A 25,687-nucleotide genomic window follows, 5' to 3' on the forward strand; every position below is an offset into this window, starting at 1 on the left:
GGATCGTTACCTTGTCGTGGTGCTGGAGCTTGAGCACCTCAATGATGCCATGAGCTAAACCGTGAAGGGCCACCCAAGACGGGAAGGTCATGACAGAGAGGTCAGACTAAACGCGATCCCTGGGGAAGGTAATGGCAACCCACCTCAGTATTCTTGCCGTGAAAACTAAATGGATCAGTACAACCAGAGATATGTCGGTATACCATCGGAAGATGAGACCCCCAGGTCGGAAGATGGTCAAAATGCTACTGGGGAGGAACAGAGGATGAGCTCAACTAGCCCCAGACGTGATGACGCAGCTAGCTCAAAGCCGAAAGGACGGCTAGCGGCCGACGGTGCTGGTGGTGAACGGCGAATCCGATGTTCTAAGGATCAACACACCATCGGAACCTGGAATGTAAGATCTATGAGCCAGGGCAAATTGGATGTGGTTATTGGTGAGATGTCAAGATTAAAGATAGACATTCTGGGCGTCAGTGAACTGAAATGGACTGGAATGGGCCACTTCACATCAAATGACCACCAGATCTACTACTGCGGACAAGAGGACCACAGAAGAAATGGAGTAGCCTTCATAATTAATAGTAAAGTGGCTAAAGCAGTGCTTGGATACAACCCAAAAAATGATAGAATGATCTCAATTCGAATTCAGGGCAAGCCATCTAACATCACAGTGATCCAAATATACGCCCCAACCAGAAATGCTGAAGAAGCTGAAGTAGAGCAGTTCTATGAGGATCTGCAGCACCTACTGGACAACACACCTAAAAGAGATGTTATTTTCATCACAGGAGACTGGAATGCTAAGGTGGGCAGTCAAATGACACCTCGAATTACAGGTAAGTATGGCCTGGGAGAACAAAACGAAGCAGGACACAGGCTGATAGAATTTTGCCAAGACAATTCACTCTGCATAACAAACACTCTCTTCCAACAACCTAAGAGACGGCTTTATACATGGACTTCACCAGATGGACAACACCGAAATCAGATTGATTACATCCTTTGCAGCCAAAGGTGGCGGACATCTGTACAGTCGGTAAAAACAAGGCCTGGAGCTGACTGTAGTTCAGATCACGAACTTCTTCTTGCACAATTTAGGATCAGACTAAAGAGATTAGGGAAGACCCACAGATCAGCTAGATATGAGCTCACTAATATTCCTAAGGAATATGCAGTGGAGGTGAAGAATAGATTTAAGGGACTGGACTTAGTAGATAGGGTCCCGGAAGAACTCTGGACAGAAGTTGGCAGCATTGTTCAGGAGGCGGCAACAAAATACATCCCAAAGAAAGAGAAAACCAAGAAGGCAAAATGGCTGTCTGCTGAGACACTAGAAGTAGCCCAAGAAAGAAGGAAAGCAAAAGGCAACAGTGATAGGGGGAGATATGCCCAATTAAATGCAAAATTCCAGAGTTTAGCCAGAAGAGATAAGGAATTATTTTTAAACAAGCAATGCGCGGAAGTGGAAGAAGACAATAGAATAGGAAGGACAAGAGACCTCTTCCAGAAAATTAGAAACATTGGAGGTAAATTCCAGGCAAAAATGGGTATGATCAAAAACAAAGATGGCAAGGACCTAACAGAAGAAGAAGAGATCAAGAAAAGGTGGCAAGAATATACAGAAAACCTGTATAGGAAGGATAACAATATCGGGGATAGCTTTGACAGTGTGGTCGGTGAGCTAGAGCCAGACATCCTGAAGAGTGAGGTTGAGTGGGCCTTAAGAAGCATTGCTAATAACAAGGCAACAGGAGACGACGGCATCCCAGCTGAACTGTTCAAAATCTTGCAAGATGATGCTGTCAAGGTAATGCATGCTATATGCCAGCAAATTTGGAAAACACAAGAATGGCCATCAGACTGGAAAAAATCAACTTATATCCCCATACCAAAAAAGGGAAACACTAAAGAATGTTCAAACTATCGAACAGTGGCACTCATTTCACATGCCAGTAAGGTAATGCTCAAGATCCTGCAAGGTAGACTTCAGCAGTTCATGGAGCGAGAATTGCCAGACGTACAAGCTGGGTTTAGAAAAGGCAGAGGAACTAGAGACCAAATTGCCAATATCCGCTGGATAATGGAAAAAGCCAGGGAGTTTCAGAAAAACATCTATTTCTGTTTTATTGACTATTCTAAAGCCTTTGACTGTGTGGACCATAACAAATTGTGGCAAGTTCTTAGTGGTATGGGGATACCAAGTCATCTTGTATGCCTCCTGAAGAATCTGTATAACGACCAAGTAGCAACAGTAAGAACAGACCACGGAACAACAGACTGGTTTAAGATTGGGAAAGGAGTACGGCAGGGCTGTATACTCTCACCCTACCTATTCAACTTGTATGCAGAACACATCATGCGACAAGCTGGCCTTGAAGAATCCAAGGCTGGAGTTAAAATCTCTGGAAGAAACATTAACAATCTCAGATATGCAGATGATACCACTTTGATGGCTGAAAGTGAAGAGGAACTGAGGAGCCTTATGATGAAGGTGAAAGAAGAAAGTGCAAAAGCTGGTTTGCAGCTAAACCTCAAAAAAACCAAGATTATGGCAACCAGCTTGATTGATAACTGGCAAATAGAGGGAGAAAATGTAGAAGCAGTGAAAGACTTTGTATTCCTAGGTGCAAAGATTACTGCAGATGCTGACTGCAGTCAGGAAATCAGAAGACGCTTAATCCTTGGAAGAAGAGCAATGACAAATCTCGATAAAATAGTTAAGAGCAGAGACATCACACTGACAACAAAGGCCCGCATAGTTAAAGCAATGGTGTTCCCTGTAGTAACATATGGCTGCGAGAGCTGGACCATAAGGAAGGCTGAGCGAAGGAAGATCGATGCTTTTGAACTGTGGTGTTGGAGGAAAATTCTGAGAGTGCCTTGGACTGCAAGAAGATCCAACCAGTCCATCCTCCAGGAAATCAAGCCAGACTGCTCACTTGAGGGAATGATATTAAAGGCAAAACTGAAATACTTTGGCCACATAATGAGAAGACAGGACACCCTGGAGAAGATGCTGATGCTAGGGAGAGTGGAAGGCAAAAGGAAGAGGGGCCGACCAAGGGCAAGATGGATGGATGATATTCTAGAGGTGACGGACTCGTCCCTGGGGGAGCTGGGGGTGTTGACGACCGACAGGAAGCTCTGGCGTGGGCTGGTCCATGAAGTCACGAAGAGTCGGAAGCGACTAAACGAATAAACAACAACAAAACATGATTTTTAGAAATAAATTGACAATCCTTTATCAAACGTAATCCTTCCTGAGTTACAGGTTTAAAGAGTTTATCTTATGTAGGAAGGGAAAAAATGGATCATGCCACCATACATCCTCCCTACTTCTTCCTCAACTAACACTACACCATTTCCTTTTGTCACTCTTGGGAATCTCTGCAGGATCAAAGGCTTTCGTCAAATGAAAACAGTGTTGTGGTGTAAGCTCTGCCCCTTTGGGACAAGCAGGGGTCATTGCGATGCACATTCAGAAGGCATGGAAGTTGCTTCATACTAGTGCAATGCTAGTTTTGTCATTCGCTCCTTTGATGGCCCTGTGGTCACTCCTCTCCAAGGATGTTCCCCATCACCATGTTCCCCTTGCACTATTTTCCAGGCTCACTTCCAAAGACTGCAGTAGGACTGAGGCACCCATTAGTTTTATTCTCCAAGAAGGCCTAAAGGACCTCTGTTGGCCCCTGGCAACTCATACTAATCAGCACATGAATCTGACTACCAATCCCATGGAGGTTCTGAGACCAAAGCAGGTGTAAGGGTGTGTGACAGTCCAATGAGGAATTTCTCTTATGACAGCAGAATGTAGCATGCATTCTCTTTGAGGATGAAAGTCTGTTGCTCTGTTTCTTAGCAATTCTGCAACACGTCTAATGCCTTTGACCAGAGATTGATTTAGGGCCCACAGAGAAAATAGTTCTTTGGGCAATCCACTGTACAACAATGTGCAATAAGCAAGGTATTTGGTTTGGAGCCCAAATTGGTGATTCAGTAAATAGCCCAGTTTGTTTCAAATCAAACCCTAAGCTATTTATTACAAGTCGGGACCTGGGATGAAGGCCAGACTAAAAAAAACCCCTAATTTTCATTAAAAAAAACCCTGCTTAATAGAATGCAATTCATAGGCCTAATATTCTAACTGATGAAGCCAGTGGAACTGCAGAAAAAGCAAGGCAGGAGTTTTGAGGTAACTACCAAGCAGTGGATTAAGAATTTAAGAATATCCCTGCTGGATCATGCAATGGCCATTTGGGAAGCTCTCAAGCCAGGATGCAAAAGTGTCTGCAGGATATGGTCAAAAAAAGTCAGGATGGCACCTATGATGAAGTAATCAAAGCTCTGCCTCTTTTTTATAGGCATTGCTATTTTGACCCACACCCTGCAGACACCCCTGCCAGGATGTGAAGGTGAGAATCCCCTTCTATCCTTTCTTCTCAGCAATGTGCATGAGAGACTTGCTGCTTCTGATTCAGGAAGTAAATAAAGAGATGGCAATGCAAGCTTTCAAAGTGATTTGGAAAAAGAATATGGACCCTGCTGAGTCCAGCCCCACTCTCCACTCCTTAAAGAAACCCCCTATTTGTCAGGCTTTTGCCAAGTTTAGGAGTTACATAAACTTTAAGGGATTCCTTAAAGTAGCAACATTTTTTTCAAAGGTCTGCAAAATAAGGGGGTCTTTTTAATAAAGGCTGGGTGCTGGATTGTCTGGAGCCCAATGTGCTTCTTCCAAATTATTCATGCAATATATCTAAGGCACAAAAACGTTAACCAGGGTTGACACTAACCCAGGATAGGATGTTTGTTTACTTCTTAGATTGGTATCTTGCTTTTGCTCCATAACTTAAGCCAAGATACACTGTGGTCTCTCTCCCCATTTTTCCCCACAACAACCTGGTGAGGTAGGTTAGCCAAAAGAGGGTGACAGGCCCAAATCATGGAAGCTCACTTGCATGGCAAGGGGTGAATTTGAACCTGGTCTACCCAGTACCAGTCTAACTCCTTAATCTAGTGTTTCTCAACCTTAGCAACTTTGAGATGTGTGGACTTCAACTCCCAGAATTCTCCAGCCAGCATGCTGGCTGGAGAATTCTGGGAGTTGAAGTCCACACATCTCAAAGTTGTTAAGGTTGAGAAACGCTGCCTTAATCCCTACACCACCTAGGGGTTTAACTCACTGGGTTAAACATAGCGTATGGACATTTAATGATTGACCTTCATATTGCTCTTAAAAGTCAAATAGAAGGTAGATCATTAAAATAAGACTTTTTCTTTTTCCATTAGGTATTGTACAGGATGGCCCAGATCATAGCTGATAACCAAAGGTAAACTGCCACAGTAATCAAATGAGATTTAATCAGGTATATAATTTGATTAAGACGACTCACAAGAATTGGCTATTATAGTACAAAAATTTATTTTAAATTCCTTTATTCATATTGAAAACATGAGCAATAAATAAGATGTCGCTGAAAAATAATTGAACCTTCATTTGGGAAGTATAATCATAAAAATTGTGTGAGAATTTTTTTTTAAAGAAGAAAACAATAGGTCTGAAAAATAAGTGCTCAAAAATTTGGCTTTCTTTAAAATGCAGAGAGAAATAAATACTAGATAGTTTGCATTGGTAAGAAACGTAAGCCGGGCATATGAACCTCACCCTTACACTGTCAGTTTATTTTATTTTATGCTTTTTAAAAAATCAGTGAATGCTAGGCACAGCAAAGATGCAACCTTCAGCAACCTGGTTCATTCATTGTGCTAAAAGATGGTTTCATCACTATGGTGGGAGAGATTATGGAAAGTCTGGGAAAAGCACAGAAGGAAGAAATAGAATAATTAACCATCAAGAAACCAAGGGGAAGTCAGTTGGCAGCTTACCTACTAGGTTAGCCCAGGTGAAGAGAAATCTGGAAAGAATAATTTCAAATGCTTCAAATGATTCTGCTTTAAAGATTATGTGCTGTCAAGTCACTGTTGACTCTAAGCGACCTTAGATATTCTCCATGACAATCTGTCCCTAATCTGGTCCTTCAGGTTTTCCAACCTGCCCCCATTGCCCTTGTAACTGAGTCCATCTCCCTCACTGCTGGTTGTCCTCTTCTTCTCTTTCCTTCCACCCTTCCCAGTATTAGAGCCTTCTCCAGAGAGCTGGGTCTTCACATGTCTGAAGTAGGATAATTTGATCCTGGTCATTTGTGCCTCCAGGGAGAACTTTGGGTTGATTTGTTCTATTATCCCTCAGTTTGTTTTCTTGGCTGTCCGCAGTATTTTCAGGAGTCTTCTTCAACACCAACGTCCAAAGGCGTCAATACTCTTTCTATCCTGCTTCTTCAAAGTCCAACTTTAGCTTCCATAAACAGTCAAAGGGAATACGATGGCTTGCATGATTCTAACCTTTGTAGATATCTGCTTTAAAGAGCTCACCATATATCAGTTGGAAATTCCTCTTACCGCTTCCAGGATGTTGAGCCCCACATACCTGGCCTAGAACTACACAGATGTTAGAAAGGGATCTTTAATGCTAGTCTGGGTTAGATCAGAATCCTAGAAAGTGTAAGAAGAATTTCTCACCCTTGTCTACCGAACCTCTTTGAATGATTTGAAATGTTTCTTCCAAAGTTTCTTGCCACCTGGGCTGGGTTGCCATTTATAAGATACCCTGAAAAGACTTGGGTCTTTTAGCTGCTTAATCTCTCTTCCACTCCTTTCCACATATCCCCATCATCTCTCACACATGGCTTGTTACATATGCACCAATTGGCTACATTCACGCAGTATGTTTAAACTGATTCCTGAATCAAATTGTTTTCTGGAATTCCATAATACATTGACCAGAATTTAACCAAAGAGGCATAAATGCTAAGCCACCTTCCCCCACAACATACACAAATAACCAACCGAGACCCATTGTGAATTCATTAGGACTTAGTGTGATGTGTGAACCCAGCTCTTAACTTTAGGAGGAATAGGGAATCTGCTGCCCGTATGGTGCCAGTTTGCCAATGGAATCTCCATTGGCAACTGGGAGGTCTCCTGTCTCAATTATATTTTTAACTTAAAAAAAAAAAAAGGAAACTGGCAAGTTGCAAAGTTAAATGTCTACTTCCAGCATCTTCTCTTCAATCTTTATGGGCCCTGCATGGATCCCAGAGGTATTCTCTACGGCAGTGTTTCTGAACCTTGGCAACTTTAAGCTGGGTGGACTTCAACTTCCAGAATTCCTCAGCCAGCATGGGAGTTGAAGTCCACCCAGCTTAAAGTTGCCAAGGTTCAGAAACACTGACCTAAGGAACAAAAATGTTGGCTGTTTCCACTTGCTCATTAAGAAAGAAATGTAAGCAGGGAGTGAAGCCATGCTAGCTTCCCTTTGGTACCAAATACATTCATGGATAAGCCAAGAATTTTAGGTGTCTAAATGCACCCCAAATATTGTGTTCAACTTATCCATGGATGGGCTTATCCATGAGTATAGAGAGAAATATTTTTTTAAAGTACCTGAATATCCTGTACGTATATATTTGTAGATAAGCCCATCTGTGGAAAGCAGGCCCTTGAATTTTTAACAAAAATATCATGAAGAATGTGGGTCGGTATATCCGCAGATGGGCTTATATGCAAATATATACGGTATTAGATCAGGGCTGCCAAACCACCAATGGCCACTGATGGCAGCAGAGCGTTAGAACTTTCTGTGGCTTTGCTGCCATCTAGTGGTAGCTCAGACTTTTGTGGCTTGGACTGATGGAGCTTCAAGCAGTTCTAAGACAGCAATGCATTTTTTGAGTGGCCATTTTTTAAATATAAATACTGCTCCTGGATCTCTAAGCTGGAAAATACACATTTATGTTGTAAATGGCTGGAAGTTAGCAAATAGTGAGGATGACGACGATAATGATGCATCTTTCCATGCATTTGGTCACCACATTTTCAAACCAGGAAAAAGATTCACCTGGTTTACATCTAAGATTGCAACTAAAAGCAGGGGAGCAGACCTGGATCAAAACCATTAGCAACCCCTCTATTCAAAGGTGCTTTGCTAACTTCTCCACCATTTCAACGAAGTTTAAAACAACAACTTAAAATCCAGCCTCTGGAGTGGAAGCAGCTTTTCTCTGGAAAAAAGAAAAAGAAATCCTCTGCATTTTTTATAGCTAGGCTATCATGCACTTTAGCCACTGGAGGAGCTGAACTTTAGAAGGAAAAACTTTTGCAGGCTCAGAGCAGGCACTGCCAATGTGACATAACCCCTGATGCCTCATCCGGATGGCCCCGATCTGGTTAGCCTTTCACAAGGCTTTGAAGACCTGCCTGTAGGGCAAGATATCTGGAGGGCATCAAGTTTCCAGCTCTTGTAGACACTTCATCTGTTGAATTTTTAATCTAAGGGGAAGGGGGAGAAAGGCTAACTGGGGGAAATATAACAGAGGTTGATAAAACCATCAGTAAAATCAGATTACAATCAACGGATTGATCCAATAGATGAAACCATGCAGCGCAGCAAGGTTTTTCCTCCCCTTTGCATAACATGGAGTACCGATCCAATACCAGGCTTTGAAAAGCATCAGAGGCACAGAGAAGAAATCTTATTGCTCAGTGGCAGTTAATTAGGATAGTGTATTCAGAAGGACTGGACAGCTGAGCATCAGACATAGCTTTAGGAAGCAGGTGAACAAGGAATTGTTGCTTTTCTGCCTGAATGTCCTTCTCTGGGGACCGCATCAGGGCAACTGGTTGGATAACCATGGGAAGAAGAGGCTGAGTTAAGATAGCCTTTGGACCCAACAAGGCTGTTCTGCACTCTTAGAAATTTCTGCTTGTTGTGCAGTTGACAGAAGTAAGGCACCTTTGCTTTACTCTACAATGAGAGCTGTGTTAGTCCATGGTGGCAAAAAATCAGGGATCTGGTAGTAACTTTTCTGACTATCATTAAAAGGCTTTGGTGAGATGCAGCTCACAAAAACTTATGCCTTTTTAAAATTTTTGGTTAGTCAAAAAATGTGCTACCAGACTCCTCCTGGTTTCTTATGATGATGAGGATGATAGATGTTAACCTCGCTCTGCATTTTGGAGACACTTTTTTTTTTAGAGATGCCTAGTATTGTATGAAGCAGATCCCCTCCTTTGGCCCAAGTATACTTGCCTCATTGCCTTTTGCATTCACACTGTGTTGAAAAAGCCAGAACACTGGCTATTTTTAACCTTTTTAAAACTCAGTTAAATAACAGCCACCTGCAGCAGTCCTTACAAAAACCAGACTGCCATCCTATGATAGTTATCTACTGTTCAATCAAAAAAGCAGCTACAGTTGCGTGTGTTTGCATGTGTGTGTGTGCACAGGGTGGTGGTGGTTGTAAAACCCCTTTTATCAGGACCATGGAAGGGGAATGAACATTTTTTTAAAAAAAAATCCCTAGTTGCAAACGGTTTCCTGTTCACCTCTCTCCAGCAGCTGGCCTGATCTCAGCACTGTTGTTATTTTAATTGCAACTCAAAAGCTTACAAAGTAAAATATAACAGCTGGGTTCGGACAACACACTAACCCTGAAAGCCAGATTAATAAAGCTCCATTTCTTTTCACACAATAGCTTTGTCCTCACCAGCCATTCTGGTGGCTTCAGGCAAGGATTGGAGACACAGAACATGTCAAGACACTTCCCAAAATACCTTGAACTGCAAACACCACCCAAGTGAGTGTGCCAGGAGAGGCAAGCCATTTGGTGGGGCTGTCAGTTCTAGCATCTCCCCAACAGAAGCTCTCTTTTGTCTCTAGATCCCATACACTAAATTTAATAATTTTTCAGCCAGGATAACTGGCACAGTTCTCCAAAGAGTCTAATATGGGCAGGGAATTCATTCATTCAATCAATCAATCAATCAATCAATCAATTTATATAGCCACCCATCTCAACAAGTGAATTATTTAAGCAGTACGCTCCAGTCCAAATTCTTGACCCAATTCAGATTTGCAGTTTAAATCACTTTTCAAAAGTCCACTTGATACTACACTTGTGCATGTGCACAGTCCAAGCTTTGAAGCAACTGGACCTTTTGGCAAGGGAAGGACATCCCTGTTTTTGATAGGGTCTTTTGATTTTTCTGACCCAAATCTCATTCTACAACAAATAAACTCCAGTGGGGAGGCTGTTCTCTATCCCTGCATGTTTATGCTAGGCAAAACTTTCCTGGTTGGATTTCTGCTTGGCAGAAATAAATCCCTTTGGCTGCTAATCTAGATTAAATTAATAGTGCAGTCTCTGCTGTTGGCTAGGGCAAGCGTGCTAAAAAGTCTTGCTTTTCTTTTTTGAAGGTTCGAATCCTCATGTCTAAAGATCTTCTCTAGCTCTCTGAGACTGCTTAAAACATGCATACAGTTTGGGAACACAGCATTTTGCAATCAATACTTTTTTGCTCTAAACCATTCCCTATCCTTCTGTTCTGCCTACAGCCTCCCATCACCGTTACCCACCACTTTTGCTCTTTTCCTGCCAACTCAGATTATAAATAAAATAGATTTATGAACTTTGGTACAACTCAAATCCTACAGCTGGAAACAATGGAAACATGCTTCAACACTCATACACTTAAGCTATTGGCACATTTAGTCGAGTTGTTTGTATTTGTCTCCCTCCTTCTGAGCTACAATTTCCTTTCTGGAAGTTGACTCAGTTAGACTTTATTCCTGTTCAGTAGTTTAAAATACAGCATAAAAGAAACCCCAAACAAACCCCTGAAGATAGGATTTGGGGTATACAATCATAGTTTAAGGATGCCAACTGAGCAAAACAAAGTCACCTGGCCTGCTGTCACCCTTAACCAAAGTTTGATCTGCAGAATTCAACAGGCACACGTTTTCATGGAGATAAGGAGAAGCACCTTTTCCCGTTAAAAGAAGAGCCGCAGTGTCTAGCAAAAAGTTGACAGCCCATTCCAGAAGCTATATAGTCCCAGGATTATAATGTTCTTGACCATGATTTAAAGAAATCTTGAATTAAACCTGAGCTACAAAACATATGAAGACTTTAACTTATGGTACTCAGGCCAGTCTACTTTAAAAATTATGGTTTATTTGAAATTGGCCACTTTTCTTTTGAAGAAGACAACGTAATCATACGACCTCCAAACCAGAAAGTAGACTAGTGACCAATGAAGAAACTCTTGCAAGGAAGGGGAAGCTTATGTTACAACAGCAATTTTATTTTTCTTTTTTTTAAAAAAAGAAGTGGTTCCGTGTCCTCGACCAGCCGACCTCACTTTGGTACTCCTTCCAGAAGCGTTGGACTACAACACCTAAAATTCTGAACCCAACAGTGTTGCACACCAACTCCTCTGTAGGACTCCTGGTGAGGAAGGACTGATTGAAGCATGACGAAAAAGGCATGCAAAGAAGCATCCCGATCCAACATAGTTTTTTGTGTTCTACAGGCAACAGAGGAAGGCAGTTGGATGCCTAGTTAAATGAGGTAATAGTAATCCATCCATCTCTCTTTTCATGATGCTGCTACCTCTTCAGTGCCTCCACAATTTGTTCCTGTGGTTTGTAGTCTGAACAGTCACTGTTGTTTTCATCTATCTGTGTTGAGTTCCACATTCTAGAGCATTCAAGTCCTCCTCCAGATGTTCTATAACCTTTGCCTCTGTAGACTGTAGATTAATTCTCGTTATTTGGATTTTCATTGATGGTTGAAATCCAATATATGACAACTGTGAAGTAAGCCTCCCACTGAGTTTAATGGATGTTCTCTCAGCTATTTCTCTCTTGGAATGAACCTCCTGGGATTGGAATGGAACAGACTCTGCCGGTGTACTGAATTGTCTCAGATCCATGCTTGCTGTTCCCACGCCGATGGGAGAACCCTTTTTTTTAACTCTCAATACTTTAAATATATATATATATATATATATATATATATATATATATATATATATATATATAAAAGTTTACAACTGTAAAAAATAGAAGTAAAAATCTTTCCATTTCCCCCCCCCCAAATGTTGTTGAAAATAAGGTAAAAATGGTTCTTTTCCTCTCCTTCTTCTGCCCAGAAAAAGATAGGCCCACATTACAAAACAGGATGAGCAGTTTTTAAACGTTATGTCACTTATTTTCATAGAATAAGTGGAATTCTGAGGTTGCAGTCTCTGAGGGAGTGGAAAAGACAAGCATGCTCCCTTTACAATATGGGTGTTGTAGAAAGGCACATGTTTCTGTGTGTACCTGTGTGTGTTAAGCCAACAGATCTGGGCTGCAAAGCTCCCAATTATCCCTAGATGGCAGCAGAAATTTAAAACTAACTTTTGATGCCATCTAGGGGTTTTCTAAATTTGTGGAGCCCAGATCTTGTAGGGTGTGTGTGTGTGCAACTTTAATTCATTTCTCTGCTTTGCAAGAGAATGGCGAACCAAGCAGTAGCAGAGCATTTTCAAGTTAATAAATAAAAGTATTAACTTGCCTGCATTTTCTTCTTTTATAACGATTTAGCCCTGCTACTTCCCTCCTGGCTTACAGCCACACTGAACAGTAATAGTAATATTACCTGGAAACAGGACATTTCATTTAAATATTCAAAACACGAACCTACACGGCATGGCAATCATTTTGCTCACAAGAGAGGAAGATCTTGTTCATCATACTGGACAAGAACTGGCATGGGTTGGCCTTGCAAGGATCCTTCAGAGACTGGAATAAGCTCTTCTGAGGTAATTTGAAACTAGAAGGTGTTTGGAAATCCCTGCCCCTTTATCCCCTTTTTGTAGAGCTGAAGATTCAGTCATTCTTAAGAGAGAAAAGGAATTAAAACATTGGTTATGATAGGACAGTCTTGAGCAGAAATTCCTTTTCCACACAGGGTGTTTCCTAGGCTATCAAACTTTGGAGCCATATTCAAAGGGCCTTTCAAAACTTCCTCCTAATTGCAGTTTGCAGTTCTCCAAAGCTTTCTCAGCTGAGAGATGACCGACTGCCCACTCTAAGACTCCATTTATTTTTTAAAAATCTGCCACCCTTCTTGCCGGAGATCACAGCTTGTTCATCAACCAGGGTCATCTGCCCTTGAAGAACCGTACTTTGGCCACCGAGGTGAGGGTGTGCGTCACGTTTGACTCAAAGTCTCCATCATGGACGCCGGTCTGCCGGAAAGCTCCTGCAGAAGGATTATTCTCCCAATAGTGGTGCCAATTGCCTTTACTATCTGCCCCAAAGCCATACAGATCCACCTAGGGAGAAAGAGTAGTTGGAAAAAAGAACTCTGAAAGGCTGATTCTTAGGTTGATTTCGTTTTACTTATTTCCAGTACTTCTGTCAACACTCACAGGTATCCTATGAAGTAACCATAACAACAAGACAATGTTAACCCACCCACCCCTTTGCAACTGAAGATATTGTTTTCCAAAATTATGTAGACTTCCTGGGAGAAGAAAGCATGATTTAGCAGAGGGTTGGCCACCTACAACACTCAAGATGTTGCTGCAGTACAATTTCCACCATCCTGCACTGTCTAAAGAGGATGATGGTGCTGAGGGCTGAAATTCAGCAATGGCCTGAGATGAATTTACCAGAAAATAAGGAATAGCTTAATTAGGATTACAGTAGTGGGAACAGGATGTGGAAAAACATGAAAAACATCTTCTGGGTATTTCAAGGTCAACTTGAACAATGGATGGGTCATCAAGTCAATGAAGGTCACCATGCATGGTGGTATCTTAGCAGATGACTTGACCATCTCTTGTGTTTTGGTAGTCCCAGGCTGGAAGCAAAATCAGACATTTTACAGAGCTACCAAAAGTCAACTGCATTTGGCAGGATTAATTATAAGAATTTTTGTAGCATGTTTGCATTACAGCTTTCCTCTGATTCAAAAATTTGCAAGCTAAAAGGAACAGTTGCATGAGCTTCATTCTGTTCTATGGGTATGCAAGTTTGTGGCACACTCCTCCCATCCTCCTTTCCCAGGGTGAGATTGAATTTTTCCACTTTAGATTTTAAATTAATCACAGCCAAGCTTGGAAACTGTGCTTTGTTTAAGCTACAATTGGTAAGAACAGGAGCCTCTTTAGTTGTAAAAGAAACTATGATACCTCCTTGCTTCCCTTATCAAACTAACTGCAGTTCCAGATAATGACCCATCTCTGGGAATTACAATTCCTTTATACTGTGTCTTGCCAGAATAAGCTAGGATAAAACCATGGTTTCAGATCTTGGCTTGCTTTGTCCTCACAGAGCCAACACAATTATTCATTTAAAAGGGTTATGTAGGTCACATACTCATTTGCTTGTTTTTATAGCACTTCTAGTCCACCCTACTCCTAATGATTGGTGACAATCATCCAGCCCAAGGTAGGCAATGGATGATCCTGTGGACACATGAAGTCCTCAGCCCAATTTCATGCAGCCCAGCCTTATTTCAAAATTGTTTGCAAGCAACAGTATCTTCTCTGGTGAAGAAACTGACCAATACAAGGGAGGGGATGGAAGGAGGGCTCCACCCATTACTTGCTTCAGATGCCTTCACCACTGGGCATGTAATATGGCCCCAAATAGATCACTCATGAAGGAATGCAGGATTCAACTGAAAAAAAAGATTGCTCCTCTTGATCTAATCTAATAATGGGTCCAGGTTACCTGAGGAACCGTCTCATCCCCATTACATCAACCCGTCCCACCCAGTCATGCAGAGAGGGCATGCTACGGACCCCGTCTGTAAGAGAATTCCATCTGGCATGGTCCAGGAAGTGGGCCTTCTCCCACCCTTTGGAAAATTCTTCCCCCAGAAGTGAGGTTAGCCCCTTCTCTCCTGGACTTCAGAAAAAAATTGAAGACCTGGTTTTGCTACCATGCTTGGAGTGGGGAGAAGAATAGCCATTCTTGGGGCTGGTTGGTTCCCGAGTCATGTCCGGGACCAGCCTTACTGGCTTATGGGCTGAATTAGATCTGCCATTACTTGGATTTGACTATATTTTATATATTTATTGATTATTGGTATTATTTATGATTTTTATTGAATTTTAAATTGTTTTTATTGTGAACCGCCAGGGTCCCTCCTTGTGGGGGAGATGGGCGGTGATAAAAAATATGACAAATTAATAAATAATCATTATTTAATGGCATCAAGGTGATGTAGGGAATTTTGGAGTTCCTTTACCTCTTTTCAGCAAGCTCAACATATGGACCCCTTTCACAATTTTGCTTCTCAGAATAGGTCTAATTTGTCTACATTAGCCTCCCTCAATCTAGTGGTTCTGCAGATGTTTTGGAATTAGGGTTCCCAGGATTTCCAACCATCTCCAACCAGCTCCCTAAAGGCTATTTAGAGGATATGAATTTATAGAATGCTTAAGTATCTACATACTTAAGATGTCCAGCACCTCAGCTGCATCCTTAATATTAGCCGCAACTCGCAAGCTATGATCCGAGAATGCTTCTGATTGCTGGATATCATAGGAAATTGGCATTAGATTAAAAGGAGGTGACATGCACAAACATAAAATTTGCCCATGCAGACTCATTCATTGAACAGCAAGCCATGATCTTCCACTTTTTCTGAACGTAGCCTTAGTATGGCACATACCTCATCACAGAGGTGAAGGGCGAATATAATTGACAGGAAACCTGTTGAGGGGTACCTCCCATGATGTTGCAGCCAGTTGTTATAAACATATTTCATAAAAGTGGGGTGATAAACCATGATCTGCATGGAATGAAAGAACACACTTCGTTAGTTTAATTTCAGAGATACTTCAGCATGAAAAAAAATCAGCAGATTCTAGGAATGTACAAAATGCGTTCTTCTCCCAAATTGGTGAGTTTTGTACATCCCCAACAAACAACAGTTGAACACTGGAGAAACCACTTTCACTTTGAGGATCTTGAATAAAAGTCTGCAAGTGCAGTAAATTAAATGCAATGCATTTTGAAGCAACTACAGCCCAGATTTGAAAAACAGTATTTATTTTTAACATAGCCTATCATCAAGGGCTAGAAGAGGGTTGCGCAGGATGTTGTAAAAGGAAAAGAGGATGAAAAGTGAAAAAATGCTGTATTTATGGCCATCAGTGAAGGTCTTCCTTAGGGAGCTTTTCTTACCTAAGATTTTAACGTAACAACACAGCAGAGTTTCTAAGAAGCCAATAGTTTGCAAGGACAGAGAATCCAGTGACAGTTTTGGCAGGTGATGCTGCCAGAGGCCAAAATCCAAGCTGTCTATCAGAATAATCAGGTAGGAATATTGTTTGGATTACTGAAATGTGGGGTTGCTCTTGAAAACTATAAATTTGCAAGCTAAACAGAGAAATGGCATCAGTTTAGATTCCTGCTCTTGAAGACCACTCAGAAGCTACCATATAGCACCACTACAGCTGAGAGCCAGTTTGGTCTAGTGGTTAAGGTTCTGGGCTAGAAACCAGGAGTCTGTGAGTTCTAGTCCCACCCTAGGCATGAAAGCCGGCTGGGTGACCTTGGGCCAGTCCCTCTCTCTCAGCCCAACTCAGTGCAATGTAGACTAGCCTCCTTGTGGTGCACCCTGGGCAACATGACTTGTCATGGCTAATTAGTCTACATATCTGGCTGCCGGACCTCACAAGGATTTCCCAGCAAGAAAAAGCAGCATGAACACCTAACTGCTATACCATACAATTAAAACAAAAAAACTACTGCTTGAGTTGCACTAGTTGCCAGTGGGCCTCATGACACAGGCCAGCCAGCTTATTTGCAGGACCATCTATCTCCAATTATCTGTGCTCACCCCACAAGTTCGGCCAGGGTTGTTATGCTCAGGGTCCTATCTATCAAACTGTCACCTTATGGGGTGCAGGAAGTATGCCTTCTCTGTCACTGCACCTTCTCTATAGAACAGCATCCCTCCACCCTGAGATTCAGATGGCCTCATCCTTCTGGCTTTAGAAAGGCCCTGAAGACCTGGTTCTTCTCTGGCACTGGGACAGGATGTTGTCTGAGCCATTAGTATGCAATAGGTGGATTATTATCCCCTGTGCAATAGGTGTCTTTGCTGGCTTTTGTACATTCTGATGTCTTTAACCCATAATTATTTGTAAACCACCCAGAGTGGTTGTATATGAGTTGGGCGGCCGAGAAGTTCAATCAGTCTCTCTGTCTGTCTGTCTATCTATCTTAGCTAGCCAGAGTTGCTTGGTGAGCGGATAGCCATATACACTGAATCAATCATCAACAAACATTTATTCTGCCAGTAGAATCATAATTCAGGAGAGGAAACTGCTTGTGTTGTATGTAAAATGGAGAATCTGCTAAAAATGACTAAGCAGCAGCTTGCCAGAAGCCTGGAAGGCCTCAGCTGTCAAACAGAATTCAACACGGTGGGGGCTACCTTTTCAGGGCCAAGGTACACATTTGGAATTTGGAATGCAGCTGGTGGAAGCCCTCGCAAAATGACGGATGTAGGGTGGACTGCCTATTAACAGAACGGCTGCCAGGATGGGAGTGAATTAACACACACTCATTCAAACTCATTTGCCAGGATACACGTTTTTAAATCTTTGGAGGTTCTTAAGAAGACCACCACCTCTTGTGGGCGGTGCCATTGACTTTCCTGCACACTGCAGAGGTTTAGGCTCGATGATCTTTTTGGTCCAACTTGACAGTTCTATCATTCTTGTTTCTTGCCACATCCTCCCTTTGACTTTTTGCTTCATTTGGGTGAGGACTTAGAAGCAGCCTTCACTTCTAATTGTCTGAGCATGCCCAGAAGGAAGGCGTCCCTAGGGCCTTGGAGAGAAAGGGGATGCTAGAAGTTAGCCCTGTGCAAGATGCCAACTTGTTTTTGTTAAAAAAAAGATTGATTGCATTTATATCCTGTTTTTGTTATTGCTGTTCTGGGAGTTCTGGGTGGTATACATAGGGTCTCCCATCTCTACAAAAAGAAGCCTGTGAGATCAAAAGTCGTAACATTTTTCAACTCGGTTTTAAGGAGCAACTGTGCTGCTATCTCTGTTGCCTGTAGGTGGTGCCACAACAACACTTTCTTAGCAATTGTAATGCTGCTCCATTCCTGCCTCTAATGGGGAAAGTTTTGATAAAGTCTGTCCCGTAATTTTCTTCAAGGTTTATTTCTAGTTTAAAAAGTTCAGATGCCACTGTTTATTTGGGAAGAGGGTCCCTGAAACTGAATGCTGTTCAAACCTCATCCTTCCCCTTAGGAGAGAGCATAGTTTTCAGAATCTATCTTACAGATGGATGGAACCTTCCTTGCTCTGGGGGTTAGAAACTATTTAGGGAAGAGAAAAATGGACATGGTAAAACGACACCTTGCTGCTTTCTTTAGTTCATTCAGATCACACGCTCCAAACAGTATGAACAACAGTGGAGCTCACACATTAACCGCACACACTGCCTATGTCCACATAAAATGCCATCTCCAAGGAAATAACTCGTGCGATGGCTTACCATGATCATCTTGGTCACATTACATGCTAAGACGATGGTGGGGTTTCTACAATATGATGAACTCTAACACCCAAACTCCGGTTTGCCTTAGCCTAGCACATAGTGGGAACTCAACCGTTTTTGTGGTCTGACGTTACAGTTCCAGCTTTTGCTGTCTACCCATTTCAACCGAGCCGAGTTCTGTGACCTCAGCCAGTCAGCTGGGGAGGTGAAATTTCTCTTCTGAATTTCCATCAGAGGTGTCCTATAGGCTACTCATGAACAAGGGAGTGTGTTTAAGAACCCCCCGGTTCTTTGGATGCAAAAATAAGGGTTGTTCTATCCACTTAGGAAGAGAGACAGAGACACCATGCATGTCGCAACACAGGAAAATCTGTCTGAAATAGCTCTACATACAAGCTTTTCTGCTAGGGTTGGGTGATAACGCAAACTGCCTAGGTGGCACAAGGACAGGAACAAGGATTTTCCTTTCCTTTTTTTTTTTTAGTTTGTTTCATTATGTTATGCTTTCCGCTATACTTGCACCAAATCATAAGAACTGGAAGGGCCACTTAGCCCAACCTCTGATTGATGCAGGAATTCAGATTAAAACACATCTAATGGATGGCGGTCAAGACTTGAGCTCTTCTAGTGAAGGAGAACCCACCATCTCTCTGAGGAATTGGTTCCATTGCCAAACTGCTTGCCTGATTAGGATTTTTCGTTGCCAACAGTCAATCAGAATATGCCTTCCTGTAACCTAAATCCATTCTTCTGTCCTGCACTCTAGAAGTCTTTCAATCTCCTCCATTCTTTTAGATATTTGAAGAGGGTTATCACATCCCTCCAACTTCTCTTTGGAGTCTAAATAGAGGTAGTTCTCGACTTATGGCCACAATTGGGACTGGAACTTCGGTTGCTAAGCAAAGCTGTCATTAATGAGGCATCATGTGATCATACCTGATTTTAAGACATTTTTTGCTGTGGTCATTAAGCAAATCACCATGGTCATTAAGCAAATCTGGCTTCCCCCACTGATTTTGCTTATCGGAAGCTGGCTAGGAAGGTCGCAAATGGCGATCACGTGACCGCGGGACACGGCAACCTTCGTAAATACATGCTGGTTGCCAAGCTCCCAGATTTTGGTCACATGACTGTAGGGATGCTGAGATGGTCATAAGTGCGAAGACTGGTTGTAAGTCACTTTTCCCAGTGCTGTTGTAGCATTGAACAGTCGATAAAAGAATGGTCATAAGTTGAGGTCTACCTATATAACCAACTCCTTCAGTCTCTTTTTACAAGACACAGTTTCTAGGTCCCTGATCATGCTTGCTGTCCTTCTCTTAAACATGTTCCAACTCACTTAATCCTCCCATGCATCTCCCACATCACGTGGTGGGAATGTGCACCATGTGTTTTCAGTCAATATGGTCAAAGACAACCCCAGGGGCCACAACAGCAAACAAACAAAGAATTAAGAGTGAGATAAGGTCTCAGGGGCTCACGCTACCCATCTCTAACTTGTGATCAGACAGACTGAAGCTGCTTTAAGATTGTTATCCTATACAAGAATACAAGTTGATTTGGAGGGAATCACCTGACTGTTTGGATCGTTAGAATGGATTTTAATAGCAAACTGTGGTTTGAATAAAAATGGAAGCACTGAATATAACTTTATGCACGAAAGAGGAAATGAAGGGGGATGTAGTGGCGGCCTATCATGTTCTGAGTCATGGTTTGGATGGTGATCTGAGTGTGCCTTTTCTTTATAGAGAAAGAAGATCCTGGCCCTCTGACACAAATCCTGGATGCTTCTGATGAATAAATAAAATCCTGGACTGCCTGGAGCAATAACTCACCTTGTCTTTGTTGACTTTGATTTTACGAGGAACAGGAACATACGTGCTGTTCAAAAAGAAAATAGCTCAGTCAGTCAAAGACCCAACTTCTTAGATTGGAATAAACAAGCACCCTTAATTCTAAATTTAGTATTCTAATAAGACTATTGTTTACAAAGAGGAATCCAAATAAAGGGAAGAACGTGAATTTGAAAAATACAGTGAGTTTACTTCCCCCACCCCCTTAAAGATATACACAAAAGGAACAAAATCTTAGGGTGAGCATGGATTGGTAGTTCATGTCAGTATGCAATTTATCTTCAGGAGACCAGCTTCTATCTTCAACACGTTCAACTGCAACTCCTATAATTCCCAGCCAGCTAATTCAGTTTATGTTCCCTTTCGTGGAAATGTTCCTCGCAGTCTGGCTTAGCTAAAGCTATTGCGTATAAATACATGCACACATACACCCTCCTCTAAAAGGAAGCTAATCCCTCCTTTAAAAGGAAGCTAATCCTTTCCAGCCCTTTCCTTAGTTCTGAAATAAAATCTTTGCATTCCAGTTTGCCATTTATCTCATTCTGGAAGCTTATTTTGCTTTTGTTATTCCTTAAACTGCCTTACAGCTTTTCAGCCTTAGTGCCAACTTATGATATGCCTTTGTCCACACAGTTTTCAGTTCCTGCAGCTTCCATATGCAGGAAGTCCAAAATGGAAGATGGTGCAGCACAGGGGACACCAGCGTACAGCCTCAAATGTATGATCCCTTTGTACATGACCAGTTCCTAATCTCATTTCCTAGCCCCATTTCCCATTCAGGCAAGGCAAAGATAGGAAAAGATGCAGGTCTGTGGCAAGATTGCTTCAGTCCACACTGTAAGGGTCTTGGGAGTGGCTTTGTGGATTCTTTCCAACAACACACTGGAAATCCCACTGAGGACTTCAGTGCGTTGTTGAATGGAATGGAATGGAAGAATGGAATCCTGGTGAGGGACGGGAAGATTTTCCAATATGTTCTTCCATAACTCTCCTTTCAGCAAACTGCAAACCAGGATGGTTCCTCTGCTAAACCAAAACATCTGGTTCTGCTCCCCAACCGTCCCCGCTCCAAAACACATGCAGCTCGCTAGTATTCCTCATATTTTATCTATTCCTTTAGAAAAGTTAGCCACTGTGCACTTCCCTAGTGACTATGGGTAGATTACAGGAGATGATAAAAACAGCTATAAAGTTAGCAATCGACCTAACAGATACAAAGCACAAGAGCTGCAACCAGTAACTTTAAAAGGCCTGAGAAAATACATGAGTTCTGAGCCCTCTTCTAAACTGTAATAAAGAAAAGATTTGCTTCAATTACAAGCAGCAATTTACTTCATAATATAGGTCCCCTCACTGGAAAAAGTCCAGTTGGTTTTTGATGTCAAAAGTATCTGCGGGAGGACCGATAAACATGGTGCACTTAAGCAATGTTTAAAGTTAATTTAGAAAAGATTGCCAAAGAATGTTTCTCAATGGATTTTGAATGAACAATACATGAACAAACAAAGGCAGGAGAAGGCATTTACTACCTTTCCTTGTTTGGTCAGGAAACATGGACTTTGCAAATGATGAAACCTTTGCAACTTGCCAAATCTATTGTGCACGACTTGCGCCACTGCCTAGGGAAAAAAAATTGGATCTCACAAAGAAGAAGAATGTGAAACCTTCTCCTATACCCTTTAGGTCGTAAGGTCCTTTGTATTGCACAAATTCTGTGCAATACAAAGAAGACAGGTGTCTCCTGGTCAAACAAGAAGGCACCACTGATAGGCCACTGTTCCCACCAAGTTTGCACAAGTGTATACGTGTGCGTGCTTTTAATGTAAAACCAGTTAAGAAACATTATATCCCAATTTTGACATTAAGATAATAGCTGTCCTGGCTTAGTTTCTTGGTGTTATAGAGGGTAGAGGATAGAGGAAATCACAAAAAAGGACATTTTCATGCAATGCAGAACTTACAGGAAATATGGGGATGTCCATTAATATAAGATAGTTCAAAAGGGGATCTTTCTTCATTTAATTTGATTAGATACTATTAACAGTATTCTTCTACCAATGACAACAATAAGGGAAGGCTGGCAAATTTTCCCTTGAAAGTGCTTTGCTTTATTAGTTCTACTTCTGATTTTTGAGTCACTGAGATGCCACGCAAGGCACAGTAGTCATTAGAGTATAGAAGCCTTTGAAAAGTTGTTAGGATACATTTAATGAGCATCTGTCATGCTATCTAAACAGAATTTCCAAGTTCAGAGGCCACGCACTACTGGATACCTGCTGTTTAGGCACCAGTACAGAGAGGGTATGGATCCTCCCTGTGGCTACTTGGAGACATCCAATTGGCTACCATCTGAAACAGGACATTGGTCTAATGTGACCCATTGGGCTAATGTTATACTTTTATGATTTGGCTATCTGCTTGGTTTATTTCTTTGTGGATTTGGTGAGTATACTGGCTCTCAAAGGAAATGTGAATGAGAAAGTCATCTACATCTTGCAGCCATCATCGGTGCATGGCAAGAAATCCAACTTCAACAAGATCTACTCCTGAGTTCTTGTAACTTGTTAGCAACAGTTGCAGACATCGGATGTTTTTCTGTTTCTTGTTTTAATCTGGTGACTAAGAGTAGCAAGGTTGTCTTCAGTTTGTGGGATTTTGTTGAAGGGCAGTAGAGATTAACTGGCCTTTTCTTAAATCAACCATACCCTCTTCTTGCTAACCAGGTTTGTAGGTAGCTGGAGCATATGGGAATGATCCTCTCAGCAAATTTGGAGACTACTAGGTTGGATAAGGATGGAATAACAAGATGATGCCTCCATTTTAAATTGTTTTTTTTCTCTAAGTGTCCTGCAAGATTATTTAGAAGGCTGTTTATATTTTTCCAATTACGGATATGATTTAAGCTACAAGATATGTTTTTAATCATGACATGGGCTGCCATGGGAGGTCTGACCCAGAAAGACGGCATGGTGAATTGGAAATCAAATGGGATTGAGTTGGTGCACATCTGCTGCTCCACTGTGGTGATGGAGGAGATGTTTGAAATCATAGAGAAAGTCATCCTGGAGCAGAAGATCAATGCCAAGACAAGCCTAATGCAGCTTCATATGAACTGGAATCCCTAGGACATAACTTTGTCAAATAATGTTTAAAGAATTCTAAGCAAAGTAACTAAGACCAGGCAAACTTTCTGGACATATTCCCAGCAGTCCAGAAGAGAAAGCAAAACAATAAGACCAGACAGAAGAAGAAATTGCAGGAGCCATTAAAGAATGAAGGCCAGAGAATGGAGACCAGCTTGATTAATTTCTAATTGGGGAATGGGGAGGCAGAAGCATATATTGATTTTCCCAAAGTTTAGAACTCCCTTCTTCAGCTTGGCCAGGAATTTTCTTTCAATTTCCCCCTGAATTTTCAGGTTCATCCCTCCTGTTGCCACCTTGCATCTCAACTATCCAAAGAAAAACTCAACATGAAGAAGAATCCAGTTCTTTGATTGCTCAAGTGTCCTTGTTCCTCAGATCTACTTACTGATTGATGGTGCCATTTGTGAGGGCACTGATGACCCAACGCAAGTCTAAGATTTTGAATGGGATGAGAATCATGCTGACCTTCTCCCCTAGTTCTCGATAGCTCTCTGGGTAGACAAAGTGATGAGTGGTTTTGCTGCCGACGTCCAGCTCGAAGCCCACTGTTGGAGCTTTGTTCATTCTGCAGGAGAAAAGAAAAAAAAAACAGAGGAATGAGAAGAAAATATCAGTCAAAAACAAGAGGAACACTCATAGCTTGGCTACATATGCATGTCATGAGTAAGGATGGCGAGCAGGGGGCTCCCACCCAGACTGTCAAGCGCATGCGTAGCACTGAGGAACTGTTCAGCCATTCAAAGAGACACAGATCGGGACCGCCTTAACCCTTGGGGGTTATATGTCTGGGTTTTTCCCACGCTTCTTCAGTTTGTTAGGATTCCTGTTAAGTACTAGTAATAAATATTAGAGACCAGTTCATTGTCTCAGTGTGTTTCCTGGTAGTTAGGACAATGCATATCTCAAACTTGAAAGACAGATATGGGGCTCTTATTTGAAGCTGTGGTTAGAAAGCTTCATTTCCTAGAAGCGGCTGGAATTTGTTCAAATAAAGGAGAACAACAGTGGTTAAGAAAAGTTCATTTCACAGAAGGTATGTTTTGAGCATTCAGTAAGAAGCAGAGCATTGCTCATCTGGGATTAGGAGGGTGATAAGGGGAAGATCTAAGTCTGCTACTGGAATAAACCATTTCCTTGTTTGTGTGTTGAAAGAAAAGCCCTGTGCAAACCTACTTGAGCAAGGTGAAGATTTTGGTGACCTTGCTCAATTGCTTTTGAGATTTTGGAATTCTCGTTGAATAGTTCAAGGATATCCATGAGATTTTTAAAATTCTGGCAGGTGTGAAGGGCTCCCTGGCCTAAAAAACTGGCAACATATGGGTAGAAGAGGATTAAAGTTATTTGTTTCTTGGACACAATTTGTCCATACGTGGCAGGGCATGAGCAGAAAGGAAGGAAAGGTATGGAGAAGAAACTAGAATGGTTTCTTGAGAGTCCAGTCTTGTCTAAGTGGAATTCTGCCTCTTCTCTCTTCTGCCATGGTCTCCTATGCCTCCTCCAAAGGAGGGCTGCCATGGGCAAGGAAGATAACAATTCATCTTACTACTGCTTGCTATTGATGGAGGCTACTCTCTCCTCAGGAGAGGTTACTTGAACCCAGTGCCTTGCAGCTACTTACCTGAACACAAAGTCGTGAGTGTCAATCTCTTGGCCGTACTGCGACTGCCGAAGATTCCCTGAATTCCCTACAACAGCACATCTCCGGCACCGCGAACTGCTCCTCTCCAAAAGGTGATCCCAATCTCCTGGAATGAAGCTGAAGAGTTCCTGGATGGTCTCATTAATGCCCTTGGGACTTCTTTCTCCCTGGAGTTTCTGTAGAGAAAATTGTAGGACTCACTCCCACAATGTTCCCTGCTTGAACACCGGGAAGTCAGAACACCTCATGTGACAAAGTCGGACCTCTATAAAGGCTTTTGAGTCAGATGGGCCATAATTATTTGATCCATGACAATGTGCAATTAGTTATGGATCTACCTCCTTCCATCACTGGGGGCTCAGCTGTCCACATTACTGCCCCTAAGATTATCACTGCCATCTTTTACAGGTAGCGTAGTACCTCACTTATGGTGCTACATCTGGGATATCACTGGAGTAAATCCAAAATCTGCACTCCTTTTCCCAACCTCAACATGACCCAGCCTTTGCCACAGAGTCTTTTCCACCCCATTCATGGAACCCATGATAAAGCCTTCAAGCTAATGAACAACGTAAGAGTACCCCTGTAGCTTATAACACTGTATTTTTCAACTATAAACCTGGTT

At 42.0% G+C, this 25,687-nt stretch overlaps 1 protein-coding gene across 1 annotated transcript in view; it reads right to left on the reverse strand.

Annotated features, from left to right (window-relative positions):
• Positions 1-5,890: 5,890 nt before the first annotated feature.
• ST3GAL1 (ST3 beta-galactoside alpha-2,3-sialyltransferase 1) overlaps positions 5,891-25,687 on the reverse strand; it is a 106,073-nt gene continuing 86,276 nt past the window's right edge. The window contains exons 4-8 of the mRNA XM_063299698.1: positions 25,042-25,238; positions 23,809-23,988; positions 20,260-20,305; positions 15,573-15,692; positions 5,891-13,221 (exon numbers count right to left, since the gene is read on the reverse strand). Coding sequence (XP_063155768.1) covers positions 13,048-13,221; positions 15,573-15,692; positions 20,260-20,305; positions 23,809-23,988; positions 25,042-25,238 — 717 coding nt within the window. The 3' untranslated portion in view covers positions 5,891-13,047. The remainder of the gene's footprint in view (positions 13,222-15,572; positions 15,693-20,259; positions 20,306-23,808; positions 23,989-25,041; positions 25,239-25,687) is intronic.

This window comes from Candoia aspera, chromosome 3, assembly GCF_035149785.1.
Source record: "Candoia aspera isolate rCanAsp1 chromosome 3, rCanAsp1.hap2, whole genome shotgun sequence".
Classification (NCBI taxonomy): Eukaryota; Metazoa; Chordata; class Lepidosauria; order Squamata; family Boidae; genus Candoia; species Candoia aspera.